Source organism: Xyrauchen texanus, chromosome 25 (assembly GCF_025860055.1).
Source record: "Xyrauchen texanus isolate HMW12.3.18 chromosome 25, RBS_HiC_50CHRs, whole genome shotgun sequence".
Taxonomy (NCBI): Eukaryota; Metazoa; Chordata; class Actinopteri; order Cypriniformes; family Catostomidae; genus Xyrauchen; species Xyrauchen texanus.
In genome coordinates, this window is record NC_068300.1 from 24,563,796 (window position 1) to 24,582,923 (window position 19,128).

At 37.1% G+C, this 19,128-nt stretch overlaps 1 protein-coding gene across 3 annotated transcripts in view; it reads right to left on the minus strand.

Annotated features, from left to right (window-relative positions):
• uba1 (ubiquitin-like modifier activating enzyme 1) overlaps positions 1-19,128 on the minus strand; it is a 38,569-nt gene that overhangs the window by 14,322 nt on the left and 5,119 nt on the right. For 2 of the 3 annotated variants that reach the window (XM_052091373.1, XM_052091372.1), the window contains exons 2-14: positions 16,633-16,746; positions 15,943-16,001; positions 15,664-15,832; positions 11,006-11,140; positions 10,776-10,882; positions 10,601-10,691; positions 10,308-10,440; positions 8,800-8,897; positions 8,560-8,706; positions 4,029-4,205; positions 3,632-3,739; positions 1,989-2,069; positions 1,536-1,688 (exon numbers count right to left, since the gene is read on the minus strand). In XM_052091373.1, the coding sequence (XP_051947333.1) occupies positions 1,536-1,688; positions 1,989-2,069; positions 3,632-3,739; positions 4,029-4,205; positions 8,560-8,706; positions 8,800-8,897; positions 10,308-10,440; positions 10,601-10,691; positions 10,776-10,882; positions 11,006-11,140; positions 15,664-15,832; positions 15,943-16,001; positions 16,633-16,746 (1,572 nt within the window). The remainder of the gene's footprint in view (positions 1-1,535; positions 1,689-1,988; positions 2,070-3,631; positions 3,740-4,028; positions 4,206-8,559; positions 8,707-8,799; positions 8,898-10,307; positions 10,441-10,600; positions 10,692-10,775; positions 10,883-11,005; positions 11,141-15,663; positions 15,833-15,942; positions 16,002-16,632; positions 16,747-19,128) is intronic. The other variant, XM_052091374.1, reaches the window with a different exon arrangement.

Here is a 19,128-nt window from a genome sequence, read left to right on the forward strand (position 1 = left end):
TGTTGTTATGATTGTTCATTGTAAAAGATACAACCATGCTTCATTTCCATGATCGTTTATGTATGCATGTATACATCTGCAATAAAAAAAAAACTATAGCTGACACTTCACATATATCTAGAGAGTTGCGCAACTTGCGAATGAAGTCGATGACCACGCATTAAATTACTGTTTCATTTACAGTAGAGGTGCTTATTGATGTTTTAGGAGAGCTATAGGCCGGTATGAATGTCGAAGCACATCCTGGATTGTTAAACTCTCTGCAAAACGTTTCCCTGCATATTCTAAATCTGTGCGAGTCAGGGGGTGCTAAAGTGGGACGTCCATCTTATTTGCTTACGAGAAGTACTATTGAGCTCTTAACCAATGATGCACTGGAGCTACACAAGGACCGCCTCCCTCATTTCCATGTTGCACACAGAAAAGTATAAATAAATATATATGGGAATATATAAATAAATATATGTGGGAATAAATAAATATAAAAAATTAACACAAATAAAAATGCAAAATAAATAAATAATAAAAATGTAAAAAGAATAAAAATAAAGTAAAAAATAAATATAGAAAATAATAAAATGAATAAAGTCATACAATAATAAATTCAATTAAAAACTAATTATATTTGTTTTATAGACATTTATTCCTTGATTTATTTTTTTTATTATTTTTGCAGGTTTGGGCCTCCATACCTAACAACTGTGATAATGCATTAAACCAAAATGAGGCTATAAACTGCATGTGATGAACATTAAACAACAACACACAAAGCAAACCCTAAACTCTGTATACATGGTGTAATATTAATGCTAGCAGTGGTTTGAGTGTGTTATGTATGTGTGCTTATGCACGTCTCATTCACAGACGTTTGTTATAGCACTCATCTGTAACAGTTCCACTGTATAAGTTAAGAAACGTGAACAACAATCATAAATGTGAATAGGTAACATCATAGACTGATTAGTCATAACGTTAGAAATGTCAGCATCAAATAAAAGTGCATTCACTTCATTCACAAGCTTGTTTTAAATCACAATGCTGTATGATGTGCAATTGCCCACATTCTGTTTCATTAAGTAATGTGAAAATGATTGCACCCAAGTAAAAAATAATCAAGTCCTCACATTTTCATTTATTGCCTCATGAAACAAACAGAATATGGGAAATTGCATCCCATTACTTACAGCAGATGATCTCAAATTAAAACCAGACCCAAAACAACATAGTGCAGAGATGTTGAAATAACCCACAAGGAGCAACATTAGCTTGGCACTCACTCACACAGGCACACTGTGTGCATGTGCGCACTGTTGCTTGGGGCTGCCTGAGCCTAAAGTTACAACACAGCAGGCAGTCAGAGATTCTCAGCCACAAGCAAATAAACAAAGAAATGATCTGCAAAAATATTGGTGGTAATTCCATTACCAGCACAATAATTTTGATTTCCCGGTTATCGGACATTTATATATCAGCCGCCGTTATATCATGCATCAATACCCATTTCTTCAGTCTAAAAATGTGTCAAGCACTCTCACCGTGACATCCCAGGGCCTGAAGAGAAACTGTCGATTGAGGTTTGACTTTTCTATGGTGTCCATGTCAGTGACTATGACTTCCCCATCACCGCTGGCCAGGCCCATCATGGCAAAATTTTTCAGGAGCTCACAGCCAATGGCTCCAGCACCAACCTGAACACAAAAAATAAAAGTAATTAAAACAGCTTTTCTACAGAGATGCTAAAAGGGCAAAAGTGCTTTTCAAGTGGCTGGACTAATAAGACCAGACATCTTCCAATTCCGTTAGTGGGGTTAGAGCAGTTAAAAGTGTTAACACTGGTGACAAACTCTGACAATTGCCGATCTGACAATTGTGATTTAAAGCAAGTTTGTTCAATTGGCTCAATATAACTCAATATAACAATAGCAACTGTGGTGAAATAGCATAATTGAGCAATTATTGCACATTTTGATAAATAGCCAGTTACTTGCCAGAAAATACCGCTGTTTGGCTAACAGCTCCTGCACCTTGGACCCAAATACAGCAATCTGGCCATCATATCGACAGTTTGTCTGTAGAAAAAAAAGAACCATGAATAAATTAATCTTTGTATCAAAACCATAATCCTTTTGAGTATGCTGCAAAGTTTGTTATCAGCCAAACTATAGCTGTGACAGAATATACATAATTCCCTAGTTAGCGTTTTAAAGTAGCCCATTCAAAGTATTTTGCCTTTACAGAGAATTTTATGCAACCAGTTTAAATATTATGAACCATCATAACATTATTGTTATAACAAACTCTAGACCACTGTCAAAGGCAACTCCTCACATGCCCACAAAATGATGTTTCATCACACTTTTAGTAAAAACATTCTGTCTATGAAATGGATAATTCGTGCATAGAAAATATGGTTGAAAATATCAGATACACTCACTGAGCACTTTATTAGGAACATCTGTACACCTAATAATTCATGTGACTATCTAAACAGCCAATCGTGTGGCAGCAGTGCAGTGCATTTTATCAATCAGACTGGTCAGGAGCTTCAGATAATGTTCACATCAGAATAGGGTAAAAATGTGATCTCAGAGATTGACCACAGCTTGATTGTTGGTGCCAGATGGGCTGGTTTGAGCATTTCTGTAACTGCTGATCTCCTGGGATTTTACAACACAACAGTCTCTAGAGTTTACTCAGAATGGTGCTAAAAACAAAAAACATCCAGTAAGTGACAGTTCTGTGGACGGAAATGCCTTGTTAATGAGATGTCAGGCACTTTATTAGAACCATAGTATTCCTAATAATGTGCTCAGAGTGTACATCCAAATACTGTCACTAATCTTAATGAATAAATAGAACACAACAGGCATATTGTTTCAATCACAGAATAAAAGCTGTTTATCAGTATACAACATAGTTACATAAAAATACATGAAAAATAAGCCACATCTGTTTAAGTAAACACATGATTACATAAAGCAGGTGCTCCTCATTAAAAGAAGGACTAATACTGCATGATACGATGAGATCCTGAGATTACCTTCACGTAGCTTGATTTGACATTTTGAGCAGCTGAAAGGAAGTCGGGCAGCTGTTACCGGGTCTTAATGTCTGCCGCATGCAACCTCTGTCAGTGTGACTTGTACACAGAGGTGAGTGGTTTCGTTTCTCTCAACGCATCTTTGACCAGATGCGACTTCTAATTAGGTGCAACTTTATTTACGGAAAATACAGTATTTGAGAATCCTCAGTTTTCACAAATCTATTTCCGGCGAGATTCAGAAATGCGCATTAACTGGACATTTTACTATTCTGTAATCCCACGGGAGCTGAGAAGACACTGTAGATTAAAAAAAAAAAACAAACGCAGAGAACTTGTTCCTTGTGCTTAAATGGTATGCGTTTAACAAACAGAGCAGATTATTTTTCTTATAACATCATGTATTTGGGTCTGGAACAACAGCCATGAAGTATGTCCGGAATGTATTCATAAACCTCGCCTGAAGAACACACATTTACTAGCAGAGAAGTGCTCTGACATTTTGCAATTTTGGACGCAGCTTATACAGTACTGAATATTTAGATATGTTGGAAGACACAGATGCATGTGTTTTGGATTAGAGGAACTCACAGGTGCACACTCTTCCTCTGTAAGAACAGTTCCCTCAGCCTCAGGTAAACACTCCACAGCATCAAAATAAAGCCACTGCATAACGGGCATAAACTTCCCTGTGCAAGCCTGTACGTATGAAAAGAGAGAAGCATTAAAAAAAAAAAAAAGTGTTCATAAATAATGGTTACATTTGCTAAAAGGTAAAAAAGCATGATTGGAAAAACTGAAAATACGTTTTAAAACCCATCTTCACTAAACACTATTAAAAATATTGAAATGTTACTGCTGATGCATACCTTTGGCAGCACTGAAATACTTCAAAATAAATAAATAAACTGAAAATTTAAAAACTAGCACACACACATAAAATAAATTATATATCTATAATAACAGAGTATCTGCAGCTCAGCTTTACCTTCATAACCTCCTGGGCAGCAAGTCCACCAATAAAGGCATTAACAGGTGCCAGATCTCCAGCAGCCACGCAGGACAGCTTTTTGATAAGTTCTTGGTTCAGCTGCTCCTGCTTGGCAGATCCAGTCTGTGCAGTGTTCACCTCTTCAGCCAGAGTCACAAGCTCATCCGCATCCGACTGCAGCAGAGGGAGAGCGAGAGATCAATGCTGAATCACTCAGCCTGATGTCCACAGCAAATTTTATGTCATTAAACTGAATACAGTAAAACCAAACCATTTTCTCATTACCAGACCTATGTACTGGTTTTTGGCACAATATTTCCGAAGAGTTAATCTTAATCTTGCCTAGACTCAGACTCAAATGGCATACCCACAGACCATCTGATACGTTTTGCATATAAAAATTAGCCTTCTCAATATCACAATCTGACTGGCTGATTTTTCAAAAGTATCAGGATTCAAGTCAAGGTGGGAGTGAGGCTTTATTCAGTCTGCAGGTAAACTATGTTGTCTTCACAAGCTCCCAGACTGCTAGAATGAGCGCTTCAAAAGGAAGAACTAGTCACTGGATTCGTTTGCAAGGTTTGTGACATTCATTAACAGTGTTCAAGATAATGAGAAACACAACTTTTTAAACAGGCCTGTAATTGTGTAAAATGACAATAGAAAAGGACAATTCATAGCATGTCATTAATAAATCAAGACGAGTCTGCTATTTATTCATATTCTAATAGCTTTGTTATTACAGACACCTGGTACATTTAAAGTGCCCGTTTACTTCTGACTTCAGAGATGAGACCCAGATACATGTATAATTGAATGTAACGTGTTCTACGTGAAAATTAGCGTAATATATGAAATGTAGTCAAACGGTTAAAAACATCTGAAGAGAGCCTAAATGATCTAACTACACACAAGATATGAAAGCAGGCTTACACGTTGATGCTACTGTTGCATGTCCTGACTGCTTTATGTAAACAAGGTACAGAATGCTAGTGTTGTAAGTTCAAGATTCATTTTATACAGGTGTATAAGAGATAAGAATATTTAACTAAAGGGCCAAGACAGCAACAGAAGAACTCTTACAAACAGGAGACACAGCCAGGTAAACATAAGCCTGCCACTTGTCCTTGGAGAGAGGGGGCATAATGATGGTCAGTGTTTCCCATAGGACTTTTTTCAGCAACAGTGCTGTTGTGCATGAGTCCACAAGCCCGCAACGGCAGACCGGTGTTAACGCGTATTGGTCGAAGCATAGGTTAAAAGGGGTGTTTCTCAGTTTCAGCCTGGGCCACATCATGGTTTCTTTGTGCCTTCAAAAGGGCCCATTGAAAATGTGGCACCAACACATGCTTTGGTAGCACCCATGCAATTACCAATAATATTACAGATTATGTGCATTGAAATGCACATTTGACAATACAACATTGATTTTGAGGATGGAATGCAGATGACAATTTTGATATTAACAAGAGTAACATCCTTGGAAAAAATAAACGGCTAAATTGAAATATTTTGACAGTGTGACTAAATTGTGTCTCCTTTACAGATTCCTTTCATCAGGCTCCTACTGATAAAGCTGCAGTAATCTCTTGGAAACAAAACAACTGACATTTTCCTACAATCAGAGAGCATTAGAAGAGAACACATTTTATACAGTTGGAAAATGGATAGTGTGGTTCATAATATTTATGAAAATGTACCATAATCCTTCCATAATATTAACAATGATATTTGTAATAACTCCATGGTAAGCATGTAAAACCATGCATGGCTCGTCACTACCATGATTAGCAACTATGGATGGATGGCGCACACGTACATATATACATACATACATACTGCATTGTAACGGATCTCGCAATCCCCACAGCACATCTCACTGGTTTTCAAGTGCATTTAAAATAGTCTGGGGTTGAGACCAGTCCACGCATTTACACAACTTCTGCTTTATCCATGATTGAGCCGTGTTGATAATTGATCCATGTAATGCGGTTTCATTCCGCTTTTGAAGCGAGCAAAATGTGCTCCAAAACACTGATGATGGGAAGGCTCATTAATATTCACAAGAAAAGTGCAAATTGATTGTTCAGTGAATGTTTAGGCCATCCTATGTTTCAGAAATTAGCTCAGGGGACACTTAAACTGAAGCAAGTTTGACACCTGTATGTTATGCAGTGACATCACAGAGTATGTGCACGTATGGTGAGGTCTCTTTCGCAGTGTACAAAGTACACAGTTGACTGGGGCTGGCAAGCCATATGCCAGCGACGCCGGCAAAAGCGTTAATGATTATGAATGTGTTGTAAAAACCAGCAAGGAGACTGTCTGAACATTTTGTTAGTTTATAGAAAGAAATGCACATTAGGGTTGCTCCGACAATGTGATTGAACAACCACTTTTTATAATTGAAACTTGAAAAATATTTTTTTTAATTGAAGTATGTGTAAAAAAAAAGGTCTCCGAATGAATAAATAAGAAAGCTAAAATAATTATAATATACCGAATTATAAAAGTGACAAAACATTTTTTTATGTAACGTTATATAACTAAAGCATGTTAAATTATCTACTAAATGAAAAATAACATCAGCTGTGTGAGCTTTAAAGTAATGTCCTATGATTATTAATAATTGACATATACTGCTCCTGTCTACCTTTAAGTCTGTGGTTCTCAACTGTTTTGCTTAAGGACAGATTTTACACTGGACATCAAGTGGCGATCCACCCTAGAAAAAACGTAACCTATATTTAAAAGTATCCTGGGTCGCATTTCCTTTTGTTGCATAGTTTTGTTCATGGTTTTCAAGTAAAAGGATATGCATAGTGACATTTTTATTGTTGACGTCAACAAATGCGACGAAGTTTTCTCTCCCCTTTTTAAAAATTAAAGAGCATATTTACTTATATGAGCCTATTATTATCCTGTTTGTTTCCTAATTTCTAAACCAATTCAAACAGAACATACATATTACACATGAGGAAAGGCTCCTCATTACAATGGTTAGGTCAGTGTGCTAGTCTTAAATTATAATAATAAATTTATGAAAAAATAAATACTAGTTGAAACATCTTGAAACGTTAACTACAACTGCCACCGTTGATATAAAATGAGGTCTAATTGATTCTACCTTTAGATTATTTAATAGGAAACTATAATATTCGTCAAAATATAAGTTACTTCTACTCCTATAAAATTGTGAACAAGGTGATGGTGCATAATGAAAAACATTAGTGCATAGCACAGTGGTGTTATTTTCCTCCTCCGTGCTGTTAAGCATGTCAGGGCTGCCTACTGTTTCTGAGGTCAGACTTGACTTTCTCCGTAATGCTAAAAACTTGAAAAGTCTCACTAGAATTTAAATTGGTTACATCAGTTGAGGTCTGCACTCCGCAATATCGAAGGAAGCCCGGTTGTTGCATGCGCACCAGAGAGCAGAGTATATCATGAGCGCAAGCTGGTTTTGTTACCCTCGTGTGAAAGTGCAGATGAGAATCCTTTAGCTGATTGCGAGATTATCAAATCTGCCTCAGCAGTCCTAAAGAGGCGATCACTTGGACGTCCGTCGAAATATCTTCAATGGTAGAAAACACACACGCATATATAAATATATAGGCAGGAGGGAACAAAAATTTATTTCACACACATGAAGTATTTTCCCGCACAACAAAATACCCGTCCGGTAGAGAATGCACAGATGAAGTAGGTTCTTTGCCAGAAGAAATGTTGTAAAGCCATCTTTCAAAAAGTTGAACGACACACATTTAAATTGCACTTAATCATTTCCAGGTGTCTTGCTTTGTGTAGGCCTAACCCTAACTGCTTTCTGCGACCAATCAAAACTTGGTCGACAAAGACTCTTCTCATCAACTAACTTTTTAGTCAACTATCAGGGGGCAGCTCTAGTTATGTTGCATCAAGAATATTAAATAAACCATGTGAAATCCCAAGAGCAGTGCTCATAATTTAGCAGAGGTGCAGCACCACTGCAAATTAATATCAGACAAACCCTGAATGTAGATGTTATGGCTAGACTGTTTAGATGACACTGAGATCCGACCACAATGCATCCCAGACTACCTCAGAATCAGAACAACGTGTTTACACTTATCTTTTCAATGTGTATGTGTTGCATTTTCATGCAAAGTGTAAATGGAGCCAGAATATATGTGGCCGGCTTTACACATTCTCTTTGAAGAGCGCACAGCACATGCAGACTGAATTTTTATTGCATGAAATCTCAGCCTTTTGTGGTTTAATCATCACAATAGGACATATAAAAAAGTTAATATGTGATTAATTGTGCATTCATATATTAATCTTGTCCCAAATGGGTAAAATTCCAATCCATTGCACATTTCATTGTTAAATTTTTTAACGACTGGATTACGCAATTCTGTATCGCTTAAATCATAGAACCCTACAAGTAAATGTAAAAATGTACTTGAACAGATTGGTCAGACAGCTCATTCTTGTCTCAATGGACAGATCTGGGGCAGAAAAGGAGACCACACTTTATGCCATAGCTCACCTGACTCCAGGGCTTTGGTGCACGACTGTGCTTCTTCTCAAAAGCATGCAATGCCTGAAAGCCCAAATGCAGTTGGCCTGGATGATCAAATTTAGCAAAGTCAGTTATGATGAACTCTGGTTCAGTCATGGAGGAGGGCAGCGATTTCTTGAGAGGAAGAAAGTATTCAAATAAAATTAAGTCAAATAATTACTTTATATGACTTCCACAATTCTACACTCCGCAAGGTTTTCAACTTACAAAGGAAATCTTCTTAGGCATCTTGACTTGTGTGACAATGCCGCCTCTCACATAGTCAGAGAAAGAGCTGGTGTCACAGATGCTGAAGGTGTAAGGACCTGGTAACAGAGGACATCACAGTCACATAAGACAGTCGACAAGTCTGCTAACCTTCCAACATTATACAGTCAACTTAAATATTAATAGAATCCTTTATAAAATTAATCAGTAATTATTGTATTAAATAAAATCTTTAATGTTATAGCTATAAAATTATATAAAAAACATATTTTTTTCATTCAGTAGGAATTAGCAAAACAAGTTCCAACATGACTGGCACACCTAAAGAAACAATGCAACTATTAGTGTTATAAATTTAGGGTGACCAGACTACATGATTAAAAATCGAGAATTTAAGCTGTATTAGGGCTGGGCGATATGCAAGAAATGTGTTCACAATATTTTAATTAAAAAAATAATAGAATGATTTCCGATTACATAGCTTGAACTAGCTTGAAACCAAAATAGAGGAGTATTGGTGTTATGTTAATAGCGCCACATAAGTTAATCAAGAAGTCAATTACATTTTTTTGGTTAGTAGTGCAAATGTATCATGCATCAATTTAATTCATTAATTTTGTAATTGATCATTTATTGTGTTGTTTATAACCATCATATGTATACAGCACAAAGGGTAAGATAAAACTTTCATACTTTGAAGCCTAAATGTTCATGTCAAGATTTTATTTTATTAGGGGGAGGTGTGTCTCATATGTCCCGATTTTGTCATTGTCATCTTGTTACCCAATAAAGTTCTATCCTTTGGTCTTAATAACTTTATCGTCAGTTCCTGTTCCACTGGGTTGTGCAAGTGACTGAAGTGATTGATGGTTATTGCCCTAAATTATGAAATTAATATTTCATACTGAGGTAGATGACAAGCTCTTGGCATAAATTAAAACATAAACTGCAAGTCACAAAACCTCAATTTTGCCTAGCATTATGGGTAAAGACTTGAAACTGTGTTGACCAAAACAGAACTGACAAGAGGATTCCAAACAAACTCCCTTTGCCAGTGTTTTTAACATGAGAATGCCCCCAAAGACATAATAAAAAGGTTTTACAATGGCCATTTCAGTCCTAAGACTTGTATCTTACTAAAAACCTGTTGTGAAATTAAGATATCTGTCCACAAGAATATTCTTACACCATTTTAAACATTCTACATGAGGCATCCAATAGCCCTGCAAAATGTAATTGTGACCTAAACTTAGTAAAGGAAGCATAGTTCAGTTATGGTCTACAGAGGACAGCTTCAAGTTTGACCCAAACTAGATTACTCGCATGTCATGTTTAAACAGTTGTGTTAGAATAAGATGCAAATAAGTACTTGTGAAAATCTGACCCATTGCTGGTTAATATGACACATACTATATGCATATTTTATTTTCTTGCCAATTACATAATGGTCCCTTTTTTAGCTTGTTAGATATAGTTGTTAAATCAAGAAAAACTCACAACCAACTCACCCAGTGTCTTGATCTCTACTGGCTCACAGCCATTAAGCTCTGTCATGCCCTGCACTTCAGTGAAAGTGACATAGTCTCCGCTCTCAAAGCCATGCCGTGCTTCATCCAGACACGTAACCACACCAGCACTGTCCTTTTCACACACAACATGAAGATTGCAAAATGTTCAGATGGTCATATGTTAAATGACTGACAATATATCTAGTTAATTTTGTCTATAAAACGTTCATGCTACCATGACACCTTGAAACATGGTCCATTTTTTTGGGCTTACTGCAGTTGACAATTCTTACCTTTGTAATCATTGAGATCATTGCGCTCAGTGGCTGCTCTCCATTGGGGTCAAACACCACCATTTCCTCCCCAAAATCACAGAATAGTTGCCTATTCAAAACACAGAATAAGTAAAAATCCAGATCCATAAATAGAGATCAAAAGACAATTTCTATTTTAGGGAGGCAATCTTACCCAAACAGCCCGCGTGTGTCAGCCACAATCAATTTGATGCCATTACTGTGGCAGAAGTCTCCAATGCGTGTCTGCTCATCAAGGCTAGAGTTTGTGAGAACAACAACCTGGAAGATCACATATGACAATTCAGTCAAATTGAGCTAGATTTAATAATTCTATTGGAAAAGTATTTGATCTAATTGTGTTCATCCAATGAGTGTAGTCAAGAGTAGCCAACATTGCAGTACCTGAAACTGGGTCAGGTATTCGTTGGTGAGGGCACCAGTGTAGGAGGTTACAGAAACATAGCTGTTCAGTTCTGCCAGTCGAGTTTGGCTAACATCCGCACGGTTCTTCCCCAGATCCTCCTCACGCAGATAAAACTATAACATGTAAAACAAACACTACTTACAGGTGAAACTCGACAAATTAGAATATCGTGCAAAAGTTCATTAATTTCAGTAATTCAACTTAAAAGGTGAAACTAATATATTATATAGACTCATTACAAGCAAAGTAAGATATTTCAAGCCTTTATTTGATATAATTTTGATGATTATGGCTTACAGCTTATGAAAACCCCAAATTCAGAATCTCAGAAAATTAGAATATTACATGAAATCAATAAAAAAAAAGGATTTTAAATACAGAAATGTCGGCCCTCTGAAAAGTATACTCATGCATATGTACTCAGTACTTGGTTTGGGCCCCTTTTGCATTAATTACTGCCTCAATGCGCGTGGCATGGATGCTATCAGCCTGTGGCACTGCTGAGGTGTTATGGAAGACCAAGATGCTTCAATAGCGGCCTTCAGCTCTTCTGCATTGTTTGGTCTCATGTCTCTCATCTTTCTCTTGGCAATGCCCCATAGATTCTCTATGGGGTTCAGGTCAAGCGAGTTTGCTGGCCAATCAAGCACAGTAATACCATGGTCATTGAACCAGGTTTTGGTACTTTTGGCAGTGTGGGCAGGTGCCAAGTCCTGCTGGAAAATGAAGTCAGCATCTCCATAAAGCTTGTCTGCTGAAGGAAGCATGAAGTGCTCTAAAATGTCCCGGTAGATGGCTGCGTTGACTCTGGACTTAATAAAGCACAGTTGACCAACACCAGCCGATGACATGGCTCCCCAAACCAACACAGACTGTGGAAACTTCACACTGGACTTCAAGCATCTTGGATTGTGTGCCTCTCCATTCTTCCTCCAGACTCTGGGACCTTGGTTTCCAAATGAGATGCAAAATTTGCTCTCATCAGAAAAGAGGACTTTGGACCACTGAGCAACAGACCAGTTCTTTTTTTCTTTAGCCCAGGTAAGACGTTTGACATTTGAAGCCCATGTCCAGGACCCGTCTGTGTGTGGTGGCTCTTGATGCAGTAACTCCAGCCTCAGTCCACTCCTTGTGAAGCTCCCCCACACATTTGAATAGCCTTTTCCTGACAGTCCTCTCCAGGCTACGGTCATCCCTGCTGCTTGTGCACCTTTTTCTTCCACACTTTTCCCTTCCACTTAACTTTCTATTAATGTGCTTTGATACAGCACTTTGAGAACATCCAACTTCTTTTGCAATTACCTTTTGAGGCGTTCCCTCCTTGTGGAGGGTGTCAATGATGGTTTTCTGCACAACTGTCAGGTCAGCAGTCTTCCCCATGATTGTGAATTCAACTGAACCAGACTGAGAGACCATTTAAAGGCTCAGGAACCCTTTGCAGGTGTTTAGCTGATTAGAGTGTGACACTTTGAGCCTACAATACTGAACCTTTTCACAATATTCTAATTTTCTGAGATTCTGAATTTGGGGTTTTCATAAGCTGTAAGCCATAATCATCAAAATTATATCAAATAAAGGCTTGAAATATCGTACTTTGCTTGTAATGAGTCTATATAATATATCAGTTTCACCTTTTAAGTTGAATTACTGAAATTAATGAACTTTTGCCCGATATTCTAATTTTTCGAGTTTCACCTGTAAAAGGGACATTCGGTAGTTCTCTAGCTAGCAATAGCATTGCTCTTTGTGTACTTGAGGTACTGATACAACAGTGGTGTTAGACGTTGTACTGCCATCTAACATTATGGATCAGTATTATCGTTTATGCTGCCGGCTCCAGCTCTGGAATAGCATTTGCATCATGAGTATGAGGTCACTTCTAAAGTTATTATTACTCCTATAATATAACTGCTTTGCCTAAAAACAAACATTAGGATTCAAGCAAACAGACAACTGCAGTCAAGGACAAATTATTATTGTCCCTCATAACAATAATCTTTGGAGACCGTCTACGTTTCACGTTATTTCTAAAGACAGTTATTAGCTTTATTTGAGAACTTCTAAGCGTAAAAAAGACACAATTAACTAGCGATACAGAATGTTATGGTAAAGGAAAGATTAGAATTGTTTGATCAAATTTAGCACGTCCATGAATACTGTATTTGACTAAATTGTTTTGTTTCCAAGCAACCAAAGTCATGGTTTACACAAAATCCACAACAATCTCTGTGCCAAGATACTTTACACAAAACGAATGAAGGCGCATGCTGTTTCATAGATGGGCAACACTTACTATAGCTGTGATAAAGAAAATTACACATTGCTTTCCTGTTGCATTTGTAAACGTCACTGAAAACTGTCCATTACTAACATATGTTAACTACACACATTATTTAAAAAGCTAGGAGGAAAAATTATATGCGTTTTCTGTAAATTCCACTTATAATATTTTAGGTCTGAACAATTAACAATTCCTTATCTGTCCAAAAAAAAAAAGGCAACATCGGAATCGCTACTCAGGTTTTTTCTACATCATCAAAACTTTCCAACTTGTGTATGCTGTACCGATGTTTACTCTAGTTTTTTTGTCTTTGCCGGTCTTTCTGTCTTCAGACTTTAGCTTATTCTACAGTACAGCTACTGAATCTACCGTTGTCTACGCTGCTAAAGCATAATAAGAAATAGGTTCCATTGTGTTCTTTTCGATCTTCGCATCACCAAACATTGTTCTAAGCATAGACACGCGTATCTACGTTGGCGGCAGCCAATAAGTGCAAGGATTCTTTTCGATGTTTAGTGAAACACAGCGGGTCATGTGATTTTAACATGGCAAAAACACATTGAAGGGGGTGTATCGAAGAAAATAAAGTGCCAAATTGACATGCCCAGCTGTAACATTCGCTAATGCACCTGTATGGCCATGTAGATGGACACTCCTGTTTCTCACGTAGGTAAACTTTCTACAGAGAGCTGTCCTATTAACTAATATTACGGCACGCAGAGTGCCGCAGGTGATCCCCTTCAGTCTTTAAGAAGCACTTGGTCCTGGTTCGGACAGACATGAAACAAGAACTATAGCGCTTGAGGTGTTCAAAGCCAAAGTTTTCTTGCCCTTACTCCTTTGATGAAGATGTGGGATTTCAGAGTATGATTAAAATACCTGAGTCGCATTACAGCATCCATTCTTGTATTCATTTTAATAGCAAGTTTATTTCTTCTACAGTGATGTACAGATTCTGAACATAGAATATATGTTGAGTTTGAAATGCACTATGTTGATGCATGTAGTGTAATGCAGGTATTAAGTTAAAATGTTGTAATGAGACTTCATTTTTTTTAAGTTAAGGAACCTAATGAAAATTAACCATGATTTTACTATAGTAATATTGTAGTAGCCATGACTGAATTGACTACTGAAAAATGACTACTTTTGCCACTGTTTTCTTGGCAGAAATCATACTTTTGATACAATTAACCATTGTTTTACAACAGTAGTACTGTAGTTTCCATATTTGATTTTAATACAGTATTGTAACATGACAGGAACAATTTTAAATGTTGTGGTTACTATGATTTTACTACAAATGTTTAAACTATGTTACTGTAGTAAAAACATGGTGATTTGTAGTGAGGGCAAATCTCTTGAAGTGTTACCAAATAGAATATTTCTACTTTCGATTTGGCAGTAATGTTTTTCCCCCTGAACATAAACACTGAACCTTACCAAAAAAGTGACCATAAAACTGGGATAGAAACCGAACAGTGAGAAATTTGAACCGTTACACCACTAGACATAGTCATGCGAATCTATAAGATATTTTTCAAAAGTGTTAATAAACCTGCTTTTCGACACCATTCAAGTTTGAATTCGACTTGTTTGCTCTGCGAACTCTTTGTAGGCTTTGGATTTTCTAGACACCGTTATTTCAGGATGACCAGTTCAACATTTCATATGCAATGATTGGTCCTCTAATTAGTCCAGTTATGAACTAGTTATTCAGTCACAAGACTCTTTTTGATGCGCACATTATTTACTGCTTTTTGCGCAGTTCACATTACTTTTAATTTGATTATCAAACTCATATTGAACATATTAGGAATAATAAATTCAAATGTGTTTATCATCATTTATGCGCATTTCTTATCGAATATGTACTTTTTTACTTTGCCGATACATCACACAATTTAATATTGCAAATAAACAAAATTGCTAAATATATATACTCCAATTTTTGACGGTCCAAAATGCATATTTAGTGTGCATGAAAATTATCCACACGACTCCAGTCGACAAAAAGTTCTTCTGATCCCAAACGATTGATTATTTTTAGAAACTAAACAATTGTATATATATATATATATATATATATATATATATATATATATATATATATATATATATATATATGTATATATATATGTATGTGTATGTATGTGTGTGTGTGTGTGTGTGTGTGTGTATATGTATATATGCGTGTGTGTATAATATATATACGGAATATAAATAGTTTTGGTAGAGCTCCAGATAAAGGGTTAAATTAACTGTATCGGCCGATCATAAGACAAGATAAATCGGTAATCATATCAGCTGTTAAAATGCTTTTCTGAGCATCCCTACTCATCTTTAGCCACTGACCTGTGATGAAAGGTCCATCCACTTGGTCACATCCTGGTCGTGCAGGGTGACAGTCTTGACACCACCCAGAATTATATTCTTTGCCATCTCTACACCCAAACCTCGCAGTCCTGAGACAAGTACATTGGAGTTCTGCATGCGCTTCATAGCATCATGGCCCAGTACGTACCTGAGAGACATGCACTAAATTTACCTACTACTCACATAACCTTGTCGCTCTCATTTACTTAAAAAGAATGAAATAAGGATACATCAAACTGAAATAAAGATTAAACTTACAGCTGTCTGGAGTACAAGCCCTCGTCGATCTCGGCATCATTTCCATTCTTCGCCATGCCCTGCAGAGTCCAAAACACCAGTTAACACACCATATGCACAACAACTAGGAGTACAATCTTATTTAGATAATGTGTAACTGCTTGATTTTTGCTTAATAAGAGCTGATTCTGAAGGAATGAGGAAATATAAAATATAATATAAAAGCATATTAAACAGGGGGGCCTGGGTAGCTCAGCAAGTTAAGACGCTGACAACCACACCTGGAGTCACAAGTTCGAATCCAGGGCGTGCTGAGTGACTAGTCAGGCTTCCTAAGCAACCAACTGGGCTGGTTGCTAGGGTGGGAAGAGTCACGTTGGGTTAACCTCCTCGTGGTCGCTGTAATCTGGTTCTCGCTCTCGGTGGGGGCACGTGATGAGTTGTGTGTGGTTGCCGCGGAGAATAGCCCAAGCCTCCACAGGCGCTAGGTCTCCTCGATAATGCGCACAACAAGCCACGTGATAAGAAAAGCGGATTGACTGTCTCAGACCCGGAGGCAACTGAGGTTCGTCCTCCACTACCAGGATTGAGGCGAGCCACTACACCACCATGAGGACTTAAGAGCGCATTGGGAATTGAGCATGCCAAATTGGAGAACCCCCCCCAAAAAAAGCATATTAAATTAATGTGGATTGTCTTAAATGAACATACGTTAGCTGGTGTGTGTGACAGTTCGGTTTTGACAGAGTTAGAGGAGAAGTGGGATCCCGTCTTCGTCTCTGATCCTGACACGCAACGCTTCTTGGACAGCGGCGAGCTGGACATCTAAAAAAATAAAATATCTGCATGAAAACTCGACCCCAGTTTGTAGCAACGGAATGGTATGAATATGATTACGCAAACACTGCAGGAATATGATTATGCAAACACTGCAGATCACATGAAATGTTCAGACAAAAAAGTCTTGCAGATGACTTAGTGCAATCAAAGATCAGTTTCAGATCAGGCTTAAAAGCATTTAAGCAATTTGCTCTAAGACTTGGCAAACGCTCGTGTTACTACCACAAACAAATGGAAAGCAGTCATGCAAATTTTCATCTGTGTAAAACATGTTATGTGGATTAGGGATGTGCAAGAATAGTCTACAGATCAGTACTGATGCTGCTAGTGAACACTGGAATTACAAATCAGTCAATATTTTTCCCCATTAAACAGTACAAAAGTTTTACACATTTATGTTTGGCTTGGTATATTTTTTTATACAGAGGCTGTGCTTAACTTACCATCATGTTAATGTTACATTTTAAATATAATAAATAATACAATTACAAAAAAACAAAAAGATGTCTGGAACAGATGTATACAAAGTTTCACATCACCTCATCACAAGCCTAATTTTCTCTATCTTAGTTTTATTTTTTACATCGTTACTGTTATTGGTTAATGTTCTTAACCGAACAAGCTGGCATATTAGATCATAGGCTAATGCACATCGAGAAATATGCGCAACTTGCCCCACATTTGTTTCCTTGTAGATTTGGCTAAGTTGATTATTTTCAACAACGTCCTGACTGTTAAGTAATTAATATGTTAAGTAACTTAATTGGTGAATTCCATTTAGAACAGGCTATTAGGGTTGCTCTGTTGGTCCTGCACTATTCATTCAATAGTTTTCAATAAATATGCCTCTATTCACTAACATTGATTTAGTGAATGCAAGTCATGTTTTATATTTAGTGTACACAATGGTTTTTGATCTTTTTTGACTAACCAACTCCAAAATGTACGATCTGAACAACCCTAACGTGCACCTACAGGAATGCTGAAATATGTCATTGTATAAATAAATGTCTATTTCAGCACTGGACAGTTAAGAATATGAAATTGCTTGTATCAGCAATGCAGTGAAGTCGGCCTCATTCAAAGAGTTAGTGGAATCAGAATGAGCTTTACTGCCAAGTATGCTTACACAAGAAATGTGTCTGTTAACAGTAGCTTCCAGTGCACAACAATGCAACAAGACAGAGATAATAAAAAATAAAAAGTGAATAGAAAAAATAAGTATATACAGAAAAACACAGCAAGACAAATATTTTATATATATATATATATATATATATATATATATATATATATATATATATACACACACATATACAAATCTGTTACACAGAGATGCATGAAAGAAGAGCTAGAATGTTAAATAAATATAATTGACTAAGCTGTATATTGCACATAAGTATTGCTCAATGGGGCAATTTTAACTGTTCATGAGATGGATAGCTTGAGGGAAAAAACTGTTCCTGTGCTCAGAGCTCTGAAGCATCGGCCTGAATGCAACAGTTCAAAAAGGTAGTGGGCTGGGTGAGTGGGATCCAGAGTGATTTTTCCAGCCTTTTTCCTCACTCTGGAAGTGTATCTAAGTGTATTCTTGAAGGGAGCAACCAATATTCCTCTCACCAGTCCGAACTGTCCTTTGCCTTCTGATGTCCGATTTTGTAGCTGAATTAAAGCAGACAGTTATAGACGTGCAGAGGACAGACTCAATAACTGCGGAGTAGAACAGTATCAGCAGTGCCTGTAGCAGGTTGAACATCCTCAACTGGAAGTACAACCTCTGCTGGGCCTTTTTCACAATTAAGGCAATGTGGGTCTCCCACTTCAGGTGCTGTGAAATGGAACCTGAATGACTCCACTGCTGCTCAGAATGGTAAGGGGGTGGGGGGAATGAATGTTGGGGTGTTCCTCCTTAAATCCACTATCATCTCCAAAGTTTTGAGCATGTTCAGCGCCAGATTAACAAAAACGTTAAGAAAAAAATTAAGAAAGTTCGTATATAAATTATAAGAAGTTCATATGCATGTTCCTATGTGCAGTTCTTGAAAAATTCTCAAGTTCTCAAATATTTTCTAAAGAGCATCTTAATTTGTTTCTTAAGAATAAAAAGACAGGCTTTGACAGGCAGTGAGCCTTGTCACATAGCCAACAACAAATTCAGCAGGCTACTTCAACACTAGTAACTTAGCCTTTTTATTTATTTTTTAAGTAGCATGCACCTCGCGATACATATTTTTTTATGTAAAGTGCGTGAGATGTGTTAGTTTAATGACATTAAAACGTCATGGGAGAATTTACTTGCTGCTAATTTGATAACTTAATTTGACATGGAGGAAATTAAAAGAAACTAAAACTTTAGAAGACAAGAAG